This window comes from Podarcis muralis, chromosome 7 (assembly GCF_964188315.1).
Source record: "Podarcis muralis chromosome 7, rPodMur119.hap1.1, whole genome shotgun sequence".
Classification (NCBI taxonomy): domain Eukaryota; kingdom Metazoa; phylum Chordata; class Lepidosauria; order Squamata; family Lacertidae; genus Podarcis; species Podarcis muralis.
The window spans coordinates 22319264-22344768 of NC_135661.1; the positions used below are offsets into that span (position 1 = coordinate 22319264).

Consider the following 25505-nt stretch of genomic DNA (forward strand, 5'->3'; position numbering starts at 1 on the left):
GATGAGGCCGCTTCCCCGACCTCCCCATTTATTAATTTATTTGCATTCCTGCTCTTCTACTCCTCCTCTTCCCACACACACCCACACAAACACACACAAATTCCACCCCAGTCTCTCTCTGATTTTAACAAGCTCATCTGAACCTGGGTTGTGCTCCCCAGCCAAATGTGTCATGCCTGCGACTGAAGCAGCGCTGGCCATGAGAAGTGTTTTGTCGGTCTGCACATGAACTGCCACGGCCTTCCTCCGGCAGGAGTGGGGGAGCTTTTTCCAAACCGAGGGCCGCGTTCCTTTCTGGGCAACCTTCCGAGGGCCGCATGCCAGTGGTGGGCAGGGCCAGAGGCAATAGCAAGTGGAGCAGCAAACGTAAAAATTTTAACCTTTGCACAGCTTCTGCACAGGCTCACACAGGCTCCCATCTCTATCCTCCAGCCAGGGAAGCAAGAGGCATCAGAGTTCAAGGACACATTTCCAACTGGGCAAAAACTCACTCAAAGAAGGAATGAAGCAAGGCTGGTGAGGGTCCAAAGGGCCAAATAGAGGTGTCTGGAGGGCTGCATCTGTCCCCCCCCCAGCCTGAGGTCTCCCACCCATGATACAAAATAAATCCCAAAATCAAACCAACAACAACAACAAAATGACCATCTCAACTCAGAAAGTTGCCAGCTAACTTCTACAGAGCTTTTTAAAATGCTCTCAGAGAATTAGAGCACGAGGCTCTTAATCTCAGGGTCAAGGGTTCAAGCCCCACACTGGGTGAAAGATTCATGCATTGCAGGGGGGCTGGACTAGATGATCCTCATGGTCCCTTCCAACTCTATGATTCTATGAACTGAAAATGTCTATAGGTATACAAGCTGGTGGCAACTGGGGAGAGTAACTCAGCTGGCTTAAGCAATCACACCAGCATACCATACATTGCAAAAAGTCATAGACAGGTTTTTACAAAATTGGAATAATAGAATGGACTGGGGGACAGACTCTTAAGTTTCCCTCTGACAAGCGCAGCAGGCTTGACCAGCAGTGCAATCCTGAACCATGTCAACTCCAGACTATGTTCTGGTGAACTCAGTGGATTTTACATCCAGGTGAGCCCAGTTAGGATTGCAGTCTTAGTTTCTCTATGGTGTTCACCTTCAGTTTTCTGTGGTTTCCACTTTCTGTGCAGCAGGGCCCTACCAGCTAACCACCACCACTTGCTCTCCAGAAACCAGACTGCAAAGCGCACTTGCAAGCACAGAGAACAGGCCAACCCTGCAGAGCAGCTCAAAGGAGCAGCTCACAAACACAACGCCCGTCCATTAAGCACTGGAATTCTGACTCTGAAAGCTGTCTCCAAAGGGTGCAATTTCAACGTTTCCCCCAATAAATCAAACTCAATGTACCAGAATAAACGCCAATTCAAAGCAGCGTGAAACCACAAATAAAGAAACCCTCGCCATGCAGAATTAAAGGTCTGCAGGGACCAAAATGATTGCAAATGTGAATTCAGGGGGGCGGGGGGGCAGGAAAGGAGGATTTACCATAACAAGAACACTCTCCTCTCACACACAGAGTGAGCCTTGAGAATCCCCTCCTTAACAACCACAGGTGTTTGCCCTCAACTGAGATGTGGGAAGGCTGGAGAGAAAGTGTGTGCCGGCACACTACTACTGGACACCCCTTAGAGGTGTGAAGGCCATCTTAACAACCCCAATACAACAATGTGTGTGTAATTACAGCTGAAATCCTATGCACATTTATCTGGGGGAAAACCCCACTAAACAAGCCAGGGCTGCTGCAAGTTGCAGCCCCTGAGAGCCAGATTTCCCCATAGCAATGGGCTGCAACCTCAATGCATGCTTACCAAGGAGCAAATCCCATTGCACTGATGTGTACTTAGCACATACAATGGTCCCAGGCAGGTGTACACAGGATTGCACCTGAAGAGAGGGACCTTATATGCACTTCATCCCAATAAGTAGGCCTGTTGAGCTCAATGAGGTTTGCTTTCAGGTTCTAATGGAATGGGGAGGGGAAGCTGCAACACAATGCAACACAGACTCTTGCAAAGTGCATTTTGGAGCCCCTTACTTGGGGAGGCTGCCTCGTAACTTTGAAGCCCTTTTCACACGTTCCACTGAACCCGCAAGGAGCGGGAGAGGGGTAAAAAGCTGGCTCTTGACAACGACGCTGCATTCCCCGCGGGCGCGACCTCGCTCCTGCGAGTTCAAAGTAACGTATGAACTCTTTCCGTGCGCCCCCTCCCAAGAGAGGAGAAGGGGCTGCTCCCTGTAAGCCGTTCTCTTTCTCTGTGCAAAAGTGAGAGGGGGCGGGACTGAAGACTCACCGAGTTTGCAAACTCCTCTCGGCCCCGTGCGGGTCTCTCCCTCTCGTTTTTCTCCTGCTGCTGTCGCTGCAAGCAAGCAGCTAGCAAGCCAGCCAGCCAGCGCGGCGGCGGCGGCCTCGTCCTCCTCCTCCATCAGGGGAGCGGGTGGCCCCTTCTCCTCTGCCTGCCCCTGCAGTGACCTCCCCGCCCGCCTCCTCTCCTCTCCAGCGCCGCGCCCTTCCGCCCGATTAGCCGCCCGGTCGCCGGGTGGGCTTGCTCAGCTGCGTCGCTTGATTGATGCGGCGGCGGCAGCAGCGGGAGCGGGAGAGACGCGCTCTGCTGGAGGAGGAGGAGGCGCCGCCGCCAAGGCAGCCGCAGCGGGCGAGACGCGGCTCCGCTCGCTGGGAAAGGAAAGCAAGCAAAGGACAGCAGGCGCTGCAGCCGCCAGGAGGCGGGGAACACTTGTCAGAGGTCACTCCCGCCGCATGTTGTATCGCGGGGGCTGATTATTCTTAGAGGCGCCTTTTCAAGGTCCCCGCGCTAAGAATCGAGGCTGGAACTTGCGCACCTTCTCCAGAAACATATTGCGCACCCACGGTTTCTCAACCTTGGCTCCGTAGCTGCCGTTGAACTACAACTCCCATCATCCCTAGTTAGCAGAACCAGTGGGAGTTGTAGTCCAACGACAGCTGTGGCCCCCAAGGTTGAGAAACACTGTAAAATGCATGTTTAAAACATATGACTTTCCCCAAAAAGAATATTGGGAGCTACAGCTTGTTAGGTTGCTGGGTGTTGTAGTTCTGTGAGGGGGAAACTACCGCTCCCAAGATCATGGGTTTTGAATGTATGTCGCGGATCTGCCCTTATATTGTTAGGGCTCCTTCCCTCCCCATCCTGGGATCGGTAGTTTACTAAGAGTGCTGAGAGTTGTTATGAGGTGACCTCACAAACTACAGCTCCCAGGATTCTTTTTTGGGGGGGCGGGGGGGTCCTACTTTAAACGTAACATATAGTGTGGGGTAATTTTTTTAACCTCACCTTTCCTGCATGGAGCTCAAGGTGGCATAATGTGGCTCTCCCTGCCTTACCCATTACAGCCTCACAAACAACTCTGAGGTAGGTTTGGCTGAGGGTGACTGGCCAAATATCACTCAAGTGAGCATTGTGGGTAGGTGGGAATCTGAATCCTGGTCTCCCAACCTTTGGTGCAACAGAGGTTTGCTGAACTACAAATCCCATCATCCCTGGGCAGTGGCCTCTATGCTTTCTGGGGCTGATGGCATTTGTAGTTCAGCAACATCTGGAGGGCCACAAGTTCCCCAAAACCTGCCCTACTCCAACCACACTACACTGGAATACTTAATCAGGGTTAATCCTAAAAAATGAACTTAATTAGCACCCAATTCAAAATGAAGAGTGAGCAAGCTTTCCAATGAGCGAGCTATGAAGAAGGAAAAACAGTTGTGGATAATGCAAAAGTTTGGGTCTCTGCTTAGGAACACTGGGGGGGGGGGCATTGCCTAAAGACTGTAAAGCAGCCTTCTTCAACCTGGTGCTCTCCAGATCCTGTTGCCAGACTCTATCTCCCATCATCTCCAGCCACTATGGCCAATGGTCAGGGATGATGAGGACTAGAATCTAGTAACATCTTAGGGACAATGTTTTGGGGAAAACTTTTTTAACACATTTTTACAGGCCAACATAAACCAGACAGAGGGACTTTGTTATTGGGCAGGATAAAAATATTGCAACTAGCTAGGTATCTACAATTTTAGGGTGCCTCCAGATTGTTAAGACCAGGGGCCATCAAGGTTTACCACCCACGATTCTGGCGTCTACGCAGACGTGATTTCCGGCGCAGTGAAAGCGGGTCCTCGTGCTGCACTGGTTTAGTGCAGCACGTGGGGACTTGCTGAGCAGGCGGCTTGGTTTGGGGGCAGCTCATGGGCCAGTAAAACGATCCCTGTGGGCCACTTGTGGCCGCCAACCCCTGGTTAAGACTATTCAGGCGCATACTGGGAAATTTAGGTTGGTGCAAAAATGGATTAAAGCACTCGCTCTGCCACCCTGGCACTTAAGAGAAAAACCCCTGCTCTTTTGCAGTTAGGAAAGTGACAAGGAAATGCATTCAAAGGTGTGAGATGAACAAATGGTTAATGGGAAGATGCAGAGACACCTTGCAAGCAAATCAGGGTGCATGTTCATTGTTGCATAACCTTTTCGCAAGCGGATCAGAGTGAAAGCTCAATACAACCACATATTGTCTAACCTATGCATAAGCTTTATGCAAGGAAATCCAAGATGAATGCTCAATAAGTAAGTGACCTCCATGAGCCTTACTTACCTAACGGTAACAGCACAATCCTCTGCGTGTGTATTTATTTCATCAGAAGCCCAGGAAACGTGCCGGGCATGGCAGCCGAAATTCTTTTGAACAGACTCAGCAGGGCTCTGGAACAACTATGCTTAGAGTGGGGCTTTGGTGCACCTCTTAAGGGACACACTCCTTGATCCTAATGCCTGACTTGCAGGCACAACCTGCTACTCCCATTCACAAGGTAAAATGCGGTCTGCGTTTCAGCCTGTTCTAGTACAGACAGATCCATTGTGAGATTAGACAGTCTATCCAGTGCTGGCTCCAAGCGTGTGTGTGTGTGTGCGCGTGCTTGGTGGGAGGGGGTAGGGCTCTGGGCAAGGCACCTTCAGGGGGCCCCAGTGATGTGGGGCGGAAAATTTCCCCGGTGCTTAATTCCGCCCCCCTGCCCACAGAATATTTTGCTTTTCGTAAGTTCAACAGCATCACAAAGAGGGAGAGAGCAGACAGGCTGGCTTTAATTTGAGCTCAAGCCTCAGAAAAGAAACAGGGCAGCAACAACAACAAAATTGTTCAAACAGCCATACGCATAAACATGCAAACTGATAAACATAACACCAAAACCAGAAATGAAGTATCGGAATAAACACGTAGGAAGTGCATTGCCATAATAGGCTGGTTGTAAACATTTCCTTGCAAAATCAATACAGTATACATTAATATGTAGGGTCTTCAGAGGCCGTTCAGTAGCTTTTGCTACCCTACAGCCTGTCAGACAAAATTTAACAGTCCTGCATGATGTATGATAAGTGAAAAATACAAGTTATGCTTAAAGGGGAGTTGTTACTTGTCCCTGACATTAGGGGCTCAAGATACTGAAATGAGCTCCACACTATATATTTAAAGCAGGGGTCAGCAAGGTTTACCGGCCATGGGCCGGATCACTCCCACAGAGATCATCCGTGGGCCAGACTGGTGCAGCGCCACGCCGTAAATTGCGTCTGCGCATGTCCGTGGCGCCAGAAATCACTCTGCGCATGCCCAGACACCAAAAATTGCGCCTGTGCAGAAGCAATTTTCGGCATCTGGACATGCGCAGATGTGATTTTCGGTATCTGCACATGCGCATACGCGGTTTCTGGTGCCGCTCGGCGAGTTCCAGCACTGCGCTGGTTTAGCGGGGGGGGGGGGACGGACTCGCCAAGTAGGTGGCTTGGTTTGGGGGCGGCTTGTGGGCCGGTAAAACGGTCTTTGTGGGCCGCATGTTGGCGACCCCCGATTTAAAGCATACTCAACACAAATTTCTCTCAAGGAAACCTGGGGATTGTAGTTTGCTAAGGGTGCTAGAAATGGTAGATCTGTGAGGGGGAACGACAGAGTCTCTAGGAAGCTTCCAGGGAAGTCGTGTGCTTTAAATGTGTGTTGAATCTGCTTTGGATTTATAGTACAAATATGCTTTCAGATATAGGGTTAAAATTATGTCACCAGGTGTTAAAAGGCACTGGGACCCAGATTTTTTTGCAGGAGTTCCATCCAATGGAACAGGCATAAAGTAGTGGTTAAGCACATAAGTGATGGACTTGCTGCAGGTGTGAGGAACCTTTGGCCCTCCAGATGTTGCTGCATGCTTGCAGGGGCTGATGGGAGTTGTAGTTCAGCAACATCTGGAGGGCCAAAGGTTCCCCATACCTGACTCACCAGGTGGACTGGAAACTCACCTTTAATGTGGGAGGAGCTGCACCAGCCAACCTGTGACAGTTGCTGTACACATACTTGGGATCATATGTGCATGGAGCATTTCATGTGAATGATGGTTAAGGAGCCGTGACCATGTAAAAGCTGAGCCTTGAGCAAGGAGAAGCTCTTCCCGGCTTGTGTCTCCCTTAAAGGGGGAAGCAGGAGGTGGAAACATAGCAAACCAAGGTTTAAGTGATAATCTGTCAGACACCTCTGTTTTAACTATGGCTAAAGTTAAACCACAGATTAGCATTTATATGCAAACTCATTGCCTCAGTGAGAAGCAGGCCCAAGATTTCATGAAAGCAGACACAAACTTCACACTTGATTGGTGTAACAGCAAGCGATGGAAATGCAGGTGAATGGGACAACCCTGATAGAGCCTGCATTTGTGTAGGATGTTCCTGTTAAGGATCTTATTTTTAACTTATGGTTTGTACTTTGGTTTTGTAAGCTACCTTAACTGTGCTTGTTACAGAAAGGTGGGATATAAACCATTAAGATGAAACACATTCAAAATAAACCTTTACTCTCCCCCCAGACATGATGCTTTTCAGTGAGGGGTCTGCTCACACATTCAGCTGCCAGCAAATGTGAGTAGTAGCCAACTAAGTCCTACTTGCAGGAGATATACATTAGCCATGCCAATTAATTTCAACAGGTCTACTCTGGGCGGGATTAGCACTGGATACAACCCCAAGTGTCCAGGCATCAGTTGACGGACATGCATGTGGGAATCAGACCCTGAAATAGTGAATCATTATTTCATGATAGTAATTATGGGAGGTAGATTTGAACCTCGAACTCCTCTCACCAAAATCCTAAACACTGGTCCACTCCCTAACATATGTTATCTGGAGTCCCAGTGAATGTGTAAACAAGTGGCATCTGTAATAAAGATTCCCTAGGATGCAACCCCATTCACTGGGAAACACAGCACTTTCTGCTTGAGCAACCCTAATTCCAAGGAATGGTTAGAATAAAGGAAGCTGACATATTGAGCCAGACCATTTGGTTAGTATGATAGACACTGGCTGGCAGCAGCTCTCAAGGGTTTCAGCCAGGGTGCCTCCCAATCCTACCTGGAGATGCCAGAGATTGAACCTGGAACCTTTTGCATGCAAAGCAGGTGCTCTACTACTGAGCTACGGCCCTTCCTTATCAGCCTCTCACAAGGTGAAACAGTTCTTGGATTTTCCTAATGAGGTTTCAGAGGGGGGGGGGGGAATCAGTTGAGAAGCAGCTTCAGGCACATGCTGCAGTGTGTGTGGGGGGTGTGTGTGTGTGTGTGTGTGTGTGCGCGCGCTGCTTTCTGCTGAGCCGATTTCCAAATGTGGATCTATACAGCCAGATGCAATTTCCTCTTCAAATCAATGTTCCAACCCCCACTCGCTCTTTCTGGGTGGCTGATGTGGTCTCCAACCATTCACAGAGGTTGATTAAAGCCCCTGACACTACAAATTTGATTTGACCCAAGAGAAAGGGGGAGCAGAGGGGAGGGAGGAAAGGATGGGGGATGGGGTTAATTTAATTTAATCTTTGCAAGAACAGGGAGTTCCAGGTTGGAGAATTTCAATGCTCACCCCTTTGGCTATGGAGAGAGCAGGCGGGGGCCATTTACCCCTCAAAAGCAGCCCCTCCTTCTCCTTACTTTCTATTATTAAAAAATAAAGTTAACAAGTTTGGCTGTCAATAAGCATGCAATACGATAGGCAGGCATTTGCTGCAGTCTTCAATCTAGGTTTACAGCAGACAAACCCCATTCACTTCAATGGGGCAGACTTCAGAGCACACAGCCTGAGAAAGTGTCGGCTGCAATCCTCAGACATGCTTGCTACCCGGTGACTTTTCTTTCTGTGCAAATATGCCTTGGATTGTGCTGTTTGCCTTTCTCCACCCCACACCCCACCTGCCATGTTTAAGAAAGGAAATGAGAATCAAAGATGGGAAGAGGCCAGGAAGCAGTTGTGAAAGCAAGCACATATGGAAGGGGGGGGGGTTCCCCCAACATAGGTTTTAGTCAGCAGCCCCATCATAATTGTGCAAGTTGATTGTGTGTGGGTGCATGTGTGTGTGTGTGGGTGTGTGTGGGTGTGTTTGCTCTGCGTTTTCAAAATGCAGCTCAAGGGACAATGGAGTTAAGTGCAATGCACAAATCAAGGTATTGGTCCTCGGATCTATTATACATCTTTGCGGGGGAACTACTGGCCCTCCAGATGTTGCTGAACTACAACTCCCATCATCCCACACCACTGGCCACGCTGGCAGTGGCTGATGGGAATTCAGGGCCAAAGACTCACCTGCCCTGTCTGCCCCTACACTGTTTTGGATTAGGGTATCTGAAAGACCACCTTTTCCCATGTGAACTGGCCAGTTGGCCACACTCAATCACTGGAGGCCTTGGGTTTGTTTGTTTTTGTCCCACTGTCTAAAGAATGTTGTAGTTAGTGTCAGGGTAACCAAGACAGGGCCTGTGGCAGCAGCCCCATAATGAACTTTCCTAGAGACTTTTCTAGAGACACTATAACTGGCCTCATCCCTGATGGTTTTTGGGTAGGCATTGGAAGTGGTTCCCCCCCCCCCCCCATTTTGGTCATGCGTTCTTCACCTGGGTGCTTTTGCAGGGTTACTTTTGAGTAGCTGTCTAAATACACTGGGGCATTGTTTCCAAGGAGCATAGGAAGCTAACAGACCTTTGGTCCATCTAGCTCAGAAGCCTCTTTACAGTGGTGCCTCCGGTTACAAACTTCCTTCGTTCAGGAGGTCCATTTGTAACCCGAAACCGTTCTTAACACGAGGTGTGCTTTCGCTAATGGTGCCTCCCGCTGCTGCCACACCACTGGAGCACAACTTCCGCTCGCATCCCGGGGCAAAGTTCGCAACCGGGAGCATCTACTTCTGGGTTAGCAGAGCTTGTAACCTGAAGCATTCATAAGGAGGGCGGTACGTAACATGAGGTTCCACTGTATAGGGCAGGGGTCAGCAAACTTTTCCAGCAGGGGGCCAGTCCACTGTCCCTAGTGGGGGGCTGGATTATATTTTGAAAAAAATAAACGAATTCCTATGCCCCACAAATAACCCAGAGATGCATTTTAAATAAAAGCACACATTCTACTCATGTAAAAACACACAGATTCCTGGACAGTCCGCAGGCCGGATTTAGAAGGCAATTGGGCCAGATCCACCCCCTGGGCCTTAGTTTGCCTACCCATGGTATAGGGTTTCAGACTGAGACATTTCCAGCCCTACCTGGAGATGCTGGGGACTGAACCTGGGACCTTCCAAGTGCAACTGCATGCAAAGCAGATGCTCTGCCACTGAACTACAGAACTTGTCCAACGTGGGAGGTTGCATCACACTATGAGAAGACTCCCCATTGTTCTCCAGCCTTGCTAAGATTGCTGAGCATGCCGTTCCCAGAAGGGAACCAACCGTTACTGACATGACAGCATTTTAAAGAGAGTGGGGAGTGGAGTGGATTTTATTTGGTGGATGGACTCCCAGAAGGATACTTTGAAGTTAAATATTTCCCTGCTTTTGAAAAGCCTAGTGTAAAACCCATCAAGATAACCTCCCTAAGAAGTTAAACAGTAAAAGACAATGGCCTCAATCCAAAGCTACAAAAACACACACAAATTCTGCAATATTGTTGTTCTTTCTACTTCAGTGGGAAAAAGCTTCACGCATCAATACTGCGACAGGGTGGGAACATCCCCTGATGTTGACAGAAATAGGTGAAATCTTGCTCCTATAATCTTTGAATATACATTGGAAGGCCCTGTATGCAGACCCAAAGCCAGTGGCGGAGCTTCATGCTCTGGCACCAGGGGACGGAGAGCAGGCAGGGGTGTGGCGTGCTGCCCGTAGGGGCATGGCGCCCAGCGTGGGCAGGGGGGGCAGCCGTGATGGCACCCCTCCGGGATCACGCTGCCGGGGGCGTTACGCTCCCCCCCCCACATGCATCTTCCTCTGCCAGTGCCCAAAGCCACTATCTTATGCATTTGCTTGGTCACCTGCAGCAAGTTTAGAATTAACTCCAGGCAACCAGGTAGGGAAGCATTGTAAAGGCTGGTTTTCTTTTAGGCTGACATGTGGCTAACTAAGAGATATTTAAGCACTTGGGTTAGTAAAATGGGGAGAGAGAAATAAATTGTATGAACTTATTTGTAAGGCCGATCAAGACAAATAGGTGTGATCTAAAGAAGATTATATATGCTGAAGGTGCCACTGATTTCATATTTGCAGGAAGGGAGTTAGCCATAAGCACAGAGTAGAAATTTACTCTTTGCCTTATTACTCCTCTCTTTACAGCAGACAGCATGCTTTACACTTCCTTTGTAAGTGGGATTCTCCATATACAGTGCACAACTGCTTTTGCACAGACAGCTGTACACATCTGCCCATACAAAGCAGCTTCTCTGGATCCCCTGCACAGTAGCCACTTGGCAAATTGTACACAGACAGGTGTGAGCATGCCACTCTTCCAAAATGTGCAGCAATCAGCCACACAAGGACCCATGTTGGCAAACACCTTGTGAATATGCACTGCACAAAATCGCCCCAGTCATCAAACCTAGCATGACCCTATATAGAAAGTACCATATATCATAAAGGACCAATTAATGTATATTAATGCAGACTCAGCAAACCATGTGTCAAAAGCCCTTTTCCCTTCCCAACAAGCCTTCCCTTCAGACATGTATTTTATATGTAAATAGCCACACAATATTTTATTTAGTGCACTCCACAGCTATAAATTGTGTTGCTGTCAAAATGCATGTGACGTTTTTCAGCCTTATTGAATCACCATCTCAAGGAAACCTGAATCTGCTGTGCTTCCGATTATCATTGTTGCTGTGAAACCATGAAAATGGCACACTGCTTATGACACCTAGGATTAAAAGCGGGCAAGTTTAACCTATAATACTAGAGTTATAAAACAAACTGTGAAACACTTGCTTTACTACCCAAACTTCCAGGTACTCCATGTTCTAGGGAGTTCTACATGCTATAAACTATTTTTGGGTAACAATTTAAAATAATCATCTACACCAGGAGCATCTTTATAGTCCTCTTCTCAGAGAGCTGCTGGCAGGGTGGGGGGCTGTAGTGAGAACGACACGGAAGCTCAATAATGTGGCAAAAGCACAGAAGCAAAGCTTCAGAAGTTTCTACCCTTCTTTTAATTAAGAGACTCTGCAGCTCTTTAGATTGACTATTTGATCTTGTTCAGCTCTGCCCTGCTTGTGCCCATTCTTAGGGCATGTTCATACACAGAGTGGCTGCCTGGGACTGAGAGGCACCCATTTGACCAGCCCAATCCTTGCAAAGTGGCCGGCAAGTTTTCTGACCACCATTAGTCCCACACATAAAGAATGTGTGGGGTATTATTTGTCTGTCTGTTTATTTTATATGCTACCCTTCATCCAAGAAACACAGGGCGGTTTACAGTATAAAAAAACACGAAAATACGTAACATAATAACAAACAAAGCAATAGCACCCCACCTGACCCAGTTTAAAAGGTCACTGGTTGTTTAATCAGCCCCAGTCCTGGGTGAAGAGGAATGTTTTTGCCTGGTGCCTAAAGCAAAGCCCTAGCTACTGGGGGAGGGGGGCAGCCAGGTTTTTTGCCCCAGGTGAAGCCTCCAGAGGGGTGCCATTGATGCTCCCAGCCTCTGTGTGTGTGCGTGCAAAAATGTGCATGGGGGAGGGTGCCAAACCGGGTCTCTGACCCAGGTGAAATGGAGCCTAGTTCCACCCCTGCCTAACGATAGGTCATGAAGGCACCAGGTGAGCCTCCCTGGGGAAAGCATTCCACAAATGGGGAGCCACTGCAGAAAAGGCCTGTTCTCATGGAGAAGGCACACAAAGAAGGGCCTATGATGATTGAAAGGTCTGGGTAGCTTCATATGAGGAGAGGCGATCCTTGAGGTATTGTGGTCTTGAGCCGTTTAAGGCTTTATAGGTCAAATGCAGCACTTTGAATTGGGCATGGAAACTAATTGGCAGCCAGTGCAGTCAGGCCAGGATTGGTGTTATATGCTCAAACCATTCTGTCCTGGTGAGCAACCTAGTCACTGAATTCTGCACCAGCTGAAGTTTCCAAACAGTCTTCAGAGGCAGCCCCATGGATAACATGTTGTTGTAAACTAACCTAGAGGTTACCAGAGCATAGACAAAAGACATTAGGCTATCCCTGTCCAGATAGGGGTGTAGCTCGAATACCAGCCAAAGCTGATGAAAGCACTCTGTGCCACCAAGGCCACTTGAGCCTCAAGCAACAGTAAAGGATCTAGGAGTATCAGTGATGGCTGGTGTCCGTTGAGACTAGCAGGGTGGAGAGTAGGGAGTCCAAACAGAGCCAGAGCCAATGACAGGCAAAGCCAAGTAATTCAACTTTTGTCTCCATCCTCCTCCTCCTTGCTAGGTTCTACATGGGGCAATGCTAAGACTGATGAGGAGGAGGAAGCTGACAGCTGGGGTCAACCCAACCGGACTGGCTATAAGTAAGAACTCAGGAGAGGGGGCTGCCTGAGGTTGGTGGGGTAATGTGTTGTTTGTCCTAATGGATCCATTTTCTCTTATTCAAGTTCACTGGTGCATTAGGATAGGGCTTTGGGGCAGAGGTTGACTGTCGTTTGGAAGGGCCTTCCAAATACAGCAGGGTTGGCTTACTATACTATACTATACTATACTATACTATACTATACTATACTATACTATACTATACTATAGCATAGCACTATTACTATACTAGTTATGAACTTAATTCATTCCAGAGGTCTGTTCTTAACCTGAAACTGTTCTTAACTAGAGGCATGCTTTCGCTAATGGGGCCTCTTGCTGCCGCTGCCCCACCAGCACACGATTTCCGTTCTTGATCTCCGCCAACAATTCTTAGACCATCTATGTATCCCAATGAGGAAACCAGAGACAGAGGTTATACGCTTCTTATTACAGGGGAGAGACCAGGAGCTCACCAAGACAGTAGCTAAGTTCCTCTATTTGATTTTTTGCTGCCAAAGTACGCTACAGGACCCTGCCCTTCCTGGAGACCCACAGAGGTGAAATAGATTGCTCGTCTCTTCTTCCCTTTGGCAAATGATTGAACTGTTGAAATGGCAACGAGGTCGCATTGGCCTATTTATTCTGAATGTTTGTAAGTGATGCCAATAAAGGTTTGATAATGATGGTGATGATGATATCTGTTCTCAACCTGGGGCAAAGTTCTCAACTCAAGGTAACTCTTCCAGGTTAGCAGAGTTTGTAACCTGAGGCGTTTGTAACTCGAGGTACCACTGTATTTGAAATAGGTGAAGTAATACACATTACCATCCACAGCAGATGTCAGGAACCTTTGGCCCTCCATATGTTGCTCAACAACTTCCATCAGCCCTTGTAAGCATGCCCAATGGCTGGGGGTGATAGGAGCTGTAGTTCAGCAATATCCGGAGGGTCAAAGGTTCCATATACCTGATCCAAAGCGAACCCTGCCTGCCCCTGGTGAAAGCCTAAAATAAACTAACTAACTACACCACAGTTCCCATTTTGTGGTGAGGGGAGATACCACTTTGTACACTTCCTGTTCAGCACGACAGCACCCAAAAAAGGGAAGGGTGCTCATAAGAACGCACCCTTAGGTGACAGTGGCTCCAGCCTTCCAGTGTGGTAGCCATGTTACATTTGTTGCAGCGGAAACAATAAAGAAACTTCTTGACAAGACTAAAAAAAATATTAGGGCCTATGCATTTGGACACTAAAGAGCCCCACTTCTAAGAGGCACAAACAGTGCTTGAAGTGAACTAGCTCTGCGTTACCAAGTTCAGTTAATTAATTAAAAACTCCCTAAACTACACCTGTAAATAATTCCCATAATTGCTGGGCGAACTGAAGATGAATTAAGTTTGTTTTGTGGGATAGAAAGATGTGAAGTTCATCTTTGTGTTCATTCTCTTACTCTTTGGACTTGTAAGCTTAAATATAATAAGTACTGGAGGAAATAAACGACCCAATTCCACTGTGTGGTTTTTTAATGCTTCCTTAGTCTTCTGAAGTATATTTTATACCTCGGCACAGCAGCTTATAACATTTAGATATGGTGGCCTCTTTCAGTGGGTGAGATGTGCTGGACTCCTTTTTTTACGCAAACACAATTATTTTTTAGTTTTTGTTTCATTTTAGCTGTATATTGGTTTTAATTTTATTTTTAACTCACTTTGAGATAATAATAATAATAATAATAATAATAATAATAATAATAATAATAATTCTGAATGCTGAATTTTTATTTTATTTTATCTTGCCAGGATCATTTGGACAAACTGTGAACTGAAAATGAATTAAACCAGTTCACTCTGTGAAGGGACAGGCGTAAACTTGGATTAATCCCTTTCTGGATGTGCTGAACTTAAACTAGAACTTTATTATCCTGAATGACTTAAGCAACAGCCTGTTACAAAGATGGGGATACCTGTGGGCCCCCGAGAGGTCATCAGGATTCCAGCTCCCATTGTTCCTGACACTGTCTATACTGGCTAAGACTGATGAAAATTTGAGTGCAACAGCATCAGAAAAGCCACAGGTTCTCCATCCCTGGCCTACAGCAGGGCTGCCCTTACAGATGACTCAGAAACCTCGACTGGTTCAAAGTGCAGTGGCCAGATTACTAATGGGTTGTCTTTAGAACCCGTATAACCCCAAACAATTCCATTGGCTGCCATTGTTTCTGGGTCCTACAGACCCTCTCGGGTGTTAAGATAAACGTGTGTGTGTGTGTGTGCGCATGTCTTGGTATTTATGCTACCCTCAGAAGTTCGGGACATTTCATGTGGCAGCCCCCAAATTGTGGACTTCCTCCTTGACAGAGGTGCCTCTGACACCTTCACTATACAGCTTTCCACAAATGCTTGAAGAGGCAACCTCTTCACTCCAGCCTCTGACACTTGAGGTGTGTGTTTTCAGGACCCTATTCTTACAAGCAAAATTTGGTTTAGCCGCTTTTAATTATGAATGTTAAATTGTTGCAACCTGCCCTGAGACCTGCTGGCGAACAACAACAACAACAACAACAACAACAACAACACATATTTTCCCCTCTCAGGCAGCAGGGTACTACCCTTCCCAAAGGAGCAATTCAAGATATCTGCAATGTTGCAGCGGCCTCTAGATCTCGCATGTCCCAATCAGAGAAGTGCCCACCACTGTACAAAGAAGAAAAGCCCACCCAGTGTCTAGAGCCTGGGGGCTCTGGACTTTCCCCAGCACAGCTACTGAAGCTGGTGAGTGATAATATAAGCAGGCCTAGATTGCCTGCCCTCCACTGCCAGTACAATTTAATTGGGGTAGGTAGGATCAGGCTCTCCAAGGCTGAAGAACTGGCCATCCTCAAATCAGCTCTCTTAAGAGCACATCTACACTATGAATTTAAACCAGCCTCAAATAGTTTTGCTGTGATGACCCTGGGGTATCCCTCATCGCACACACAAAAAACCGTAACGGAATTTTTGGAAATGAACCTACCACAACCAAGCCATATACTGCAAATAATCAGCTGTCAATAACCACATTTGCACTCCACAGACCCACAAATCCTCATTTGGCATTCAGTGCTCATTTACAAATGTTTATAGACACACAGATGCACTTCTTACTCAACAAGCCTCACTTTGTGTTATATCACTTCGTTTAACACCACCTTTACCAGAAAAAAATAGGATGCCATGCAATTGTCGAAAAGTACTGATGCGAGTCAATTCAGTAATCACAAACTGAAACCCAAACCCTATACTCTTAACGACATCACACTCTTCAACAGCGGAGAATTACGGATTTCTGCTCCAGATTCTATACACATAATGTGGGTTGCAAATCCACTCTTTGCCCATAAATATGATTTGAAAGGTGTGGGGCTGGGAACCCCACCCCATTGTTTCACCATTCCAATTTAGAGTACAGCAGGGTGCTAGAGTGTGCAAAACCAGCTGCCTTAAGTGATCATGGGTGTAAGCACATTTACGTGGAAGTATCTCATTGATTGAAGTATCGGCACAGTTGAGAACAGGGCCTTGCATTTCATTGAACCCTACTAATCATGCTGTACATTATTCCCATTTTCAAAAAAATATGATTTATTCCCCCCCCCCCCCGAACATAGTGTTCTCTTCTTTTTTCAAGATAGGATTGTTATTCCTGCAGTCTTTTGCCAACACAGTTCCAAAACATGCACATTCCAATATCATAATCTAGCTTCAAATCCTCTTACACTGACTATTTTGCACTGCTGAATAATATACCAGAAAGGGGAAATGGATGACCAGGAAAGCTGATAGAAAGCTCGCAAACACTTGAGTTGGCATCCTTGAACAGCAGTTTTGCCTGCCTATTGGAGGCTGCAACCCTGAACCCTCCTCTCTAACATGGGAGCTAAAACTAGATGCATTCAGCATAAGAACATCACAAGATATAGCTCTCTCAATTGTCACTGAGGACCACAAACCCGTCTCCCACCAGCAGACACATATATACTTAAAAAACAGTGTGCACACTGGCAGGGGTGAGGGGTGGATAGAAGGAGAAATTATCCAATAGAAATGTGGCCAAATATTAAAACAGAGAAATTATTTCTTTGCGTTCTCATTTTGGTTTTTCGCAATCATCTTACCACTGGAGACGAAATTCGACACCCAGGGCAATCACAGATTGGAGGATGTACCTGTAAGATTCCTTTGGACATAAGAGTCTTCAAACTTTTCCCTGGATGAAAAAGAAAAAAGAGGGGAATGGGGGGAATGGAAAGAACAAAACAAGTATTTAGTTTGGCTTTTAAAAAGAAAGAAAGAGAGAGAGACTGAGAGGCTTTGCACAAAACAAGCCAGCCTCTACCCACCCCCACCCCCTTTTACAGGGCCCTGGCTTGCACCCTAATTGAACTTTGTACCCTGTGGAAATGATGAAAAGGAGTAGCAGTGCTCATTAGCCCCTATCTAACCTTGTTAAAAATGTTCGCCAGGCTGAAAAATAATAGGGGAACCCTGAAAAGGAGAGGCCTTGGAGGAGCAGAGCCGCTCTGCACCCACCCCGCCTCCCCCTGCATCAAGCAAACACCATTCAAGATGCCTGCATTTGCAATTCACAGCCATGACGCCAGCACTCAAAGGATAAAACACACACAACTGAAAGCAGGTAAAGAAAGGCAAACAACAGGCTGAAGAGACAGGCGGGGAGCGCAGGGAGCTTAGCCCCCGCTGCCCCTGAAAAACTCTTTTCTCCGTCCCTTGAACACCAGCTCTCCTCCCCAGAGGAATGAGGGGACTTTTCCTGAAGGCGGCCGGAGGAAGGGGGTAGCAGCATCATTAGAGCGGCGGCAGCAACAGCCGCTCTCCTCCTCCTCGAGGCGATCAATAAACAAGGCGAGGTGTCAGTCACCTCCTAATGGCTCCTGGGACCCTCGGCGTGACACATGCAGCCCTCGGCTAATGACATGTCAAGGCGGACGCCTCTTGGGCTTCCCACCTCCTTCACCCAGCTCTCCGGCCCCCGCTTCGCCCCAGCCTCAGCTGCCTCCCCGAGCCCGGGTAATGAAATAAAATAAAATAAAATGAGGCGCGCGGGGGGGGTGTAAAAAAGGGAGCGCGCGCAAATGCAAGCCACAGGGGCGATCCTCGCCTCCTTGCACAACAGCAAAGACGACGCACCCGCTTGCCGCTCCACTTTTCCCGGGGAAAGTCGCTGGGGCGAAGGTGCGGGGAGATTTTGTGAAATTAAATTGTTAATAAAGGAGGAGGAGGAGGAGGGAAGAGGAGTAGCCGCCAGCACAGACCTCCCTCCCTCCCACCCACCAGCTCCCTCGCCGCCGCCACCCACCTGCCTCGGCGCATTGGCGGATCCGGACTGAGCGGCTGGGGTTGGGATTTCGGTTTCTATTCGCATCAGCCCTCTCCGAAGCGACTCCCCCCACCCACAGGCGCGCTTCCAGAGCAGAGCAAGGCAGGCGCAGCAGACCCGCGGTTGCCCCCCCCCCCGACCCGCTCCTCCGCTTAACCTCAGCGTCGGCGGAAAGGGCGACCCAAAAGCATCGAGGCCAGTCCCGGATCGGGACGCAAGCGGCAGATCAACAGCAAGCCACGGAAGACGCCACACTGCGGGTTGGAGGAGGGACACCACAGGTCCACGTGCCTCTTGCCTGTCCGAGGTGGGGGGGGGGAGCATTGCGACGCCGGTAAAAAACGCAACCTCTCACAAGACACACACATACTTGGAAATCGGCCCCGCTGAGTTCAGAGGGACTTGCTCCCAAGTTAGGACCGCGCCCTCTAAGAACGCCACGCTACGCGCAAACACGAAGCTTGCGTTTTTGAACACCCCTTCCCCCCCTCCAGAAAGCAGCGAGGTTGCTGCGCCTCACTTGCCATTCGGGGGGGTGCGGGCGAGAGGCGAGGCCACCGCGCGAAAAGCGCACCCGCCAGTCGCAGACGAGCAGCAGCGGAAAGGGGGTTCTCCAAAGTCGCGCCTAGCCGCCCCGGCGCAAAAGGTACACTCACTTGGAGAAGAGGGAAGAGCGAAGAGCTTCGGTTTAGCGGGCGGGGGGGGGGGGAGGGGTGACGGGGCGGGCGCGCCGTTCACACATACACACGCCGAGCTAGACGTAAACAGCAGCTGTGCAGACACAGCCGCGAAGGACGCCTAGCGCCAAAACCACAACTCCGCAGCCAGGCGAGCAGCGCCTCGAAGGGGACGCGCCGTCGGGGCAGCAGAGAAAACAACGCAAAAGGCAGCTCCAAAAAGGATAGGAGTATGTATCTCTGTCGACCCTTTGCTGTCCTGCTTCGATCCCCCACTACACGCACACACGCAAAAAGAGCCCAGAAACACACACCAGACTCCGGGCGCCAAAGCGCTGGCGGCTCAGCCTGGCCTCGAGAAGTTGCGGCCTCGGGTCACTTCGGAGGCGCGCTCCAGACAGTCCTTCGCTCCGCGCCAGGCGGCTCTGGTTTGAAGTGGAGGAAAGATGAGTCTCTTCCAATCCTCAACCTCCCCCCCCCCTCCAACTGGCGCGCGCGCGCGCGCGAGACTCCGCCACCGCCCAACAAGTGCAATCTCTCCCCCCCCCCCCCATGGGCACATGCTGCCGCTGCCGCCGCTCTTAAAAAAATAAATAATCCACCCTCGGTTTTACTTGGCCCGCAAAATACAAGAGGCGCGCATCAATAAGTCTCGTCAACTTTCTAAGCACACGCGAAAACTTCATCTCCGCCGTCGGTTCTTTCGGATTCTGTAGCGCATTCGCGGCGTTCGTTCGTTCACACGCACGAAAGGCGAGTTTATTCTAAAGGCGTGTTTGTGTCAGTTTGACTTTCCGAAAGTAAAAAGGGCAGTTTATAAAAAGTGGGGCGGAGGACAAGGCTTGTGAAAGACGCACTTACAAACCCTCGCGGAACATCATCCCGCACACCCGTTGGCCGACAGCTGTTTCCCCCGCTGGGCATCCAGGGATTCGGCGGTGGAGAGGGAACTGGGAACGCGCCCCCTCGGAAAACCGCGGGAGTTTCCCAGTTTGACGGGACTCTCTTCTAACACGCGCCGATAGTTAACGCGGTCACGCCCCTCCCCCCGGAACGTCGAATCTCCGGGAATGCGCAAAGGAGTCAAGAGTGCCTCTGAACATGGACAGAGATCTTTCCCCGTAACATTCAGTGAACAACAATCAACCCACCACGCGATTACGGGATAGCGAGGTGCAGAGACACTTGAACCCAAGCCACCTATCATTTTAGCAGTTGCACACTATTTCTGGTAAAACGAAGAGCCCTGGGGGAAAATAAAGCTTATCAAGCCTGTCCACCCCCTTCCCTTATCCGAGATCGGGACGATGCAAAGGCTTGTTCCGTCTACTGTTTGATGAGGGAAAGGGAGCCTTCTAAAATCATACACACCCTACCTACTTTTCCCCACCAGCCGCCTGACGAGGAACCCTGCGCGCCTCGAAAGCCGGCACTTTCGCCCCAGAGAGAAGCCAGCCGAGCAAGCCGAAAGGAGCAGCCCCCGTCGCCTGGCGCGCCCCGGCTTCCCGCCCCGGTTAGCTCGCTCTCTTCCCCGCCGGCCGGCCGGTCGGTCGGTACCTTTGTGCCGGATGCTCCGCTTCCAGTCCTTGGCGGTCTCCCGGCCGCTGACGAACTGGAACTCGTTGGGAGTGAGCCACTCTCCCCGGTAGCGAATGGAGGGCCCTTTGCTGCCCTGGCACAACTTATTGATGTAGAGGAGCGCCTTGTTCTCGCCGCACTCCACCTCGATGCAAGGCTCGCCGTTGTCGAAGAAGGGCTGGAAATCCGGGATGGACGAGAAGCGCTCCAGCATCAGGTCCTCGGGGAGGGGGTGCGGGTGGGAGTGGGCGGCGGCGTGGGGCGCCGCGTGGAAGTCCAGGTAAGCGCGCTGCTGCTGGTGATGGTGGTGGTGCTGGTGGTGCGCAGCGGTGGCGAAGATCTGCTCGTAGGCAGGCGGGTGCGGGGTCACCACGGGGATGGCGGCGGCCGCCAAGGGGACCAGGTAGTCGGGCAAGGTCTCCATGGGCTGGTTAAAGGCGGCCAGCGCCAGCTCCTCGCGGTCCGGGCGCTCCCTCTTGATGGCCGGCATGGTGGCGGCGACAGCGGCGCGCTCAGCCGGCGGCGGCGGCGGCGGCGGCGGCTGCTCTTCCCAGGCTGCAAGTTGCGCGCTTGGAATGAGCCTCCCGCAAGAGCAGCAGCAGCAGCAAAAGCAGCAACAGCCCCAGCACAAGCAGCACCTTGCAGGCGCCGGCTGGAGCGGCGGCGGCGGCGAGCCCGCTTGCAAAGCTCCCCAGCGGCGCAGCAGCCAAGGGGCGCCGGGATCCCGCAGCCAGCAACCCGAGCTTAATGCGCCCGGGAGGAGTTCAGAGCGGTGGCGGCGGCAGCGGCGGCAGATCTGCCCCTCCGGGTTAATACTTGACATCTTGGCCAGGGAGAGGGCGCCGCCGCCGCCACAGCTGCCGCCGCCGCCGCCGGAGACATGGTTTCGGTCGCCAAAGGTTTATTGATCTCCACTCACACACACACACCCCCGCCGCCGCCGCCCCCCCAGCCGCGGATCGACCCTGCGCCTCTGCCTAGCGACCTCTTTTCTCTCTTTCTCTCTCCCCCACCCCCTACTTTCCCGCCTGGAGTATCCCCTTCTGGCTTGCCCTGCCAGCCCACGCAGCCCTCCCTGCTCGTTTGCCTGGCGTTTTATTTTTAATCTGGTGGTGTGCGAGTGGTTCTTTTTAATATATATATATATTACAGTCACCTAAAATCTTGCAGCCTTATTTTTTCTCTCCGTTCCACGCGGGTAACGCACTTTCACTCCCCTGCCCCGCCACTTGCAAAAAACGTAATTTTTTAAAACTGCATTTTTTTTATTTTAAAAATTGCAATTGCATTAGCGCAACCTTTGCAACATTGCTTTCCTTCCCTCCCACACAAGCCTGCAACTTTTCCACAGGTCTGTCTCCCCGCTATTAATAATAATTTAAAAAAAACCCACCGACATGCATCCACACGTGCACCTGCAAAAGGGGATATTTCTCAAACGACGCCCCCTCCCAGCGAAGCCTATTGAGATGGTTAGGAAATCAATTTCTAGGCTAGAAATTAAAAGCAACCTAGAATTTTAAAAAATTAATAAAATTAAAACGCTTTCACAGTCGACAATTCCCCCTCCCCAATAAACAGCGCCCTTGCCTTTACTAGAAGTAAGGGGGTTCTATTTGGCTGGGCTTCCTCCTACAGGCACCCCTGATAGAAACATATATATATTGATATATTTTCGGAAGTCAAGAGTGGAGTTCTGAGACACTCCGACCAAACAAGCTTTTCCCTCCGCTGCCGATTCTCCAACTTGCCCCATTTAAACAGCACAAGGCGCTTGCAAAAAAGAGAGAGAGGCGGAAAAAGTGGAAGGTGGGGGGACTGACTCTAGGAGAGGGGGGTAAGCGACGGACAACCACCTCCTTCAAAGAACCACACAATCGTCTCCCCCGTGTTTTTTTTAATGCCCAAATTAACCGGGGTGGGTGGGTTAATAAAGGTTGCTCTTCTTACCCGTGGACTCTGGATGCCTTTGGAGTCAGTGGGTGTCACTGGGGCTTTGCCCCGAACCTGTTTTCAGCTGGAAGGCTCACTGCTGCCTTGGGCAGCAAGAGTGAAAGTCTCTCATCGCAACTCTGGTGTTTGGAAAGAATGGGCTTCTGAATTAAGGTAAGTGTGGTGCAGGCAGCTGTGAGCCCCTGCACACATTTTTTTTTTGGGGGGGGAGATTTTTAAGTGATCTTCTCATGAGGAATCTTACTGAGAGGAACATTTTCTACATCACGGATAGGGAACCTGAGACCCACCAGAAGATGTTGGGTTCACAACTCTCACCATCTCCAGCTAGCAAGGACAACTGTCAGCACCAGGTTCCCCACTGCACCAATGCATTGCCCATGTTGTCTTCAGGACAAGCGTCTTAAACATAATGGCAGTCCTCTGTCATGGTTCTCAGTCTGACTGCAAATTTTCACTGCAGAAGCAGACCTCTAAGGAGAACAAGGCGTTCCAGGCCAGAGTGGGGCTGACCCCCTTTTTGGATACTGCCCTTGTGTTTTGGACACTACGCAAGGGTCATTGTGTTCTCCAGACAGTACTCTTGGAACCCAGAACCACCACCTCCATCATAAAACTGGCCCCATAAAACTCTTGTATTCCTGTCCTGTTTACGGCTTTCCCACTGAAGCATCTGATTGGCCAGTGTGAGAACAGGATGTTTTTAAACACCTGGTTTTTTTAATAAAGAATTTTATCAAGGGTGGTTTTTTTTTTGTAAACCGCTTATCAGGTTTCTTAAAGCTGAGCACTATATAAATTTTGTAAAATGTAAAATAAATAAGCAAAGGACGCTGGATTGGCTGGGCCTTTGGCCTGATCCAGGGGCAAGGCTCCTTTTAAGTTAATCTAGGTCAGGAAAGGAAGTTACAGAGAACATGTCCTTAGGGAGAGCTCTACATCTAAATATATATAAATCACGTAACCAAAAATGTACAGTAGTACCTCGGGTTACATACGCTTCAGGTTACAGTCTCCACTAACCCAGAAATAGTACCTTGGGTTAAGAACTTTGCTTCAGGATGAGAACAGAAATTGTGCTCCGGTGGTGCGGAGGCAGCGGGAGGCCTCGTTCGCTAAAGTGGTGCTTCAGGTTAAGAACAGTTTCAGCTTAAGAACAGACCTCCAGAACGAATAAAGTACTTAACCCGAGGTACCACTGTAATAACAAAAGAGTTGAATTCAATGTTAGTCTTACTCAGAGGAGAACCATTGAAATTAATGAACAATTTCAGTGGGTCTACCCTGAAGAAAAGTTAGTCGAATGCAACCCAAAGTGTGGAATTGGATCTCTATTTCATACTACATTTGTTCTAAAAATAAAAATTGGCAAAGCTAGCAGGGGCCAGTAAAAAAAATGACTGTGGGGGTGGATCTGGGACCACCAGTTGCCTGTCCTAAAACAACTGTATTTGGCTGCTGTCACAGACAGACTTGTGGGCCACTGTGTCCCTGTTCTGAGGATGATCCAGTCCAGATGTTCTTATATAATATAAAGCAGCTGGAGAAATGATTTTAAAAAAACACAAGCAGAACAACAACACCACCCAAACCCCACACCTTTTCTTGACACTCCCTCTTGTTGAATGCCTTCTGCATGGAGGAAGGAGAAAAAAGTGGTGATCTTGGTTTGTGGTTCACAACTTGGGTGTGTCAGGGAGATATCCTACCTAATTGCCACATTTACTGCTTTCCATTAAAAGTTTAATGGCAAGGTTTAAAATATTACATTACATTGTACTGCATGTTTACTTGCCAATATTTCGCTGTATTTGATTATTTCCTCCCCCCCCCAAAAAAATAATAATATTAATGATGATGATGAGGCAAAGCTTGGCAGGCAGCCTACCAGAAAATGAACTATTTCCCACCCTTCATTTGGAATATTTGAAACTGTTTGTAGACAAGCAGCCCCCCTAAAGCTCTGAGAAAAGAGTGATGCTCAGAGTTTTCTGTCTCCCTGCTGGTCGCCAAGGACAAACCGGCGCCAAAAGCGGTTTGTCAGAGAAGCCTTGTGCCAATCTTCTCAGAGCTGAAGGAGACTCTGAATGCAGGAGGGCACAGCGAGGAACTCCCTAGTTACAGCTGCACTCTGTAAAAACAACTCAGTAACTTTCTGATGCTGCATCCATGTCCAGTATTAGAGCACCCCTTTGGGAATGCTTTGAGCTCAAGGTCACACCGCAGCCCGTCCATCCTCATTTGCAGGGTGACTGAGTGCGATGCAGTCGTTAGAGTGCTGGACTATGACTGGGGAGACCAGGGTTCAGTTCCTCACTGGGTGACCTGGGGTCAGTCACAGTCTCTCAGCCTAACCTACTTCTCAGGGTTGTTGTGAGAAGAGCTGTGTACTCCTTGAAGGAAAGGTGGGATTGCAGTGGACGCTCAGATTGCAAACATGATGCGTGCAGGAGGCACGTTCGCAACCTGCAGCGCTGCGTCTGCGCACGTATGAGTTGCGATTCAGCGCTTCTGCACATGCGCAAAGTGTGATTTAGCTCTTCTGCGCATGTGTGACTGCCGAAACCCGGAAGTAACCCATTCCGGTACTTCCTGGTTTTGGCACGTCCGTAACCCAAAAAAACGCAACCTGAAGCATCTGTAACCTGAGGTATGGCTGTATCCAAAATTACAGAATAAATCCATCAGCTCCAAAATTTGCCTATTCTGGCTACATAATAAGAGTCTGCTGGATCATCTGGTCCAGCATCCTGTTCTCACGGTGGCCCAACAAATGTCTGTGGGAAACCCACTAGAGCACTCTCTCTTCCTGAAGTTTCCAGCAACTGGAATTCAGAAGCATTGCTGCCTATGACCATCGAGGCAGAACATAGACATCGTGGCTGGTAGTCATTGATAGCCTTATCCTCCATGAATAGCCCTTGACATAGCATTATCCTCCTACAATGACTTGTCCAACCCTCTCTTAAAGTGGGTTGGCATCGCTGCCTCCAATAGGAGCAAGTTCCTCAGCTAGTAATTCCTTTCAAGTGACACAGTGTCAGGGACTGGGC

The 25505-nt window shown here is 49.3% G+C and overlaps 1 protein-coding gene across 3 annotated transcripts in view; it reads right to left on the reverse strand.

Annotated features, from left to right (window-relative positions):
• The window catches only part of SAMD11 (sterile alpha motif domain containing 11), a 159297-nt gene extending 137900 nt beyond the window's left edge, over nucleotides 1-21397 (reverse strand). For 2 of the 3 annotated variants that reach the window (XM_077931369.1, XM_077931368.1), the window contains exons 1-2: nucleotides 20479-21397; nucleotides 17022-17113 (exon numbers count right to left, since the gene is read on the reverse strand). In XM_077931369.1, coding sequence (XP_077787495.1) covers nucleotides 17022-17113; nucleotides 20479-21322 — 936 coding nt within the window. In that variant the 5' untranslated portion in view covers nucleotides 21323-21397. The remainder of the gene's footprint in view (nucleotides 1-17021; nucleotides 17114-20478) is intronic. The other variant, XM_028740774.2, reaches the window with a different exon arrangement.
• Nucleotides 21398-25505: the final 4108 nt, after the last annotated feature.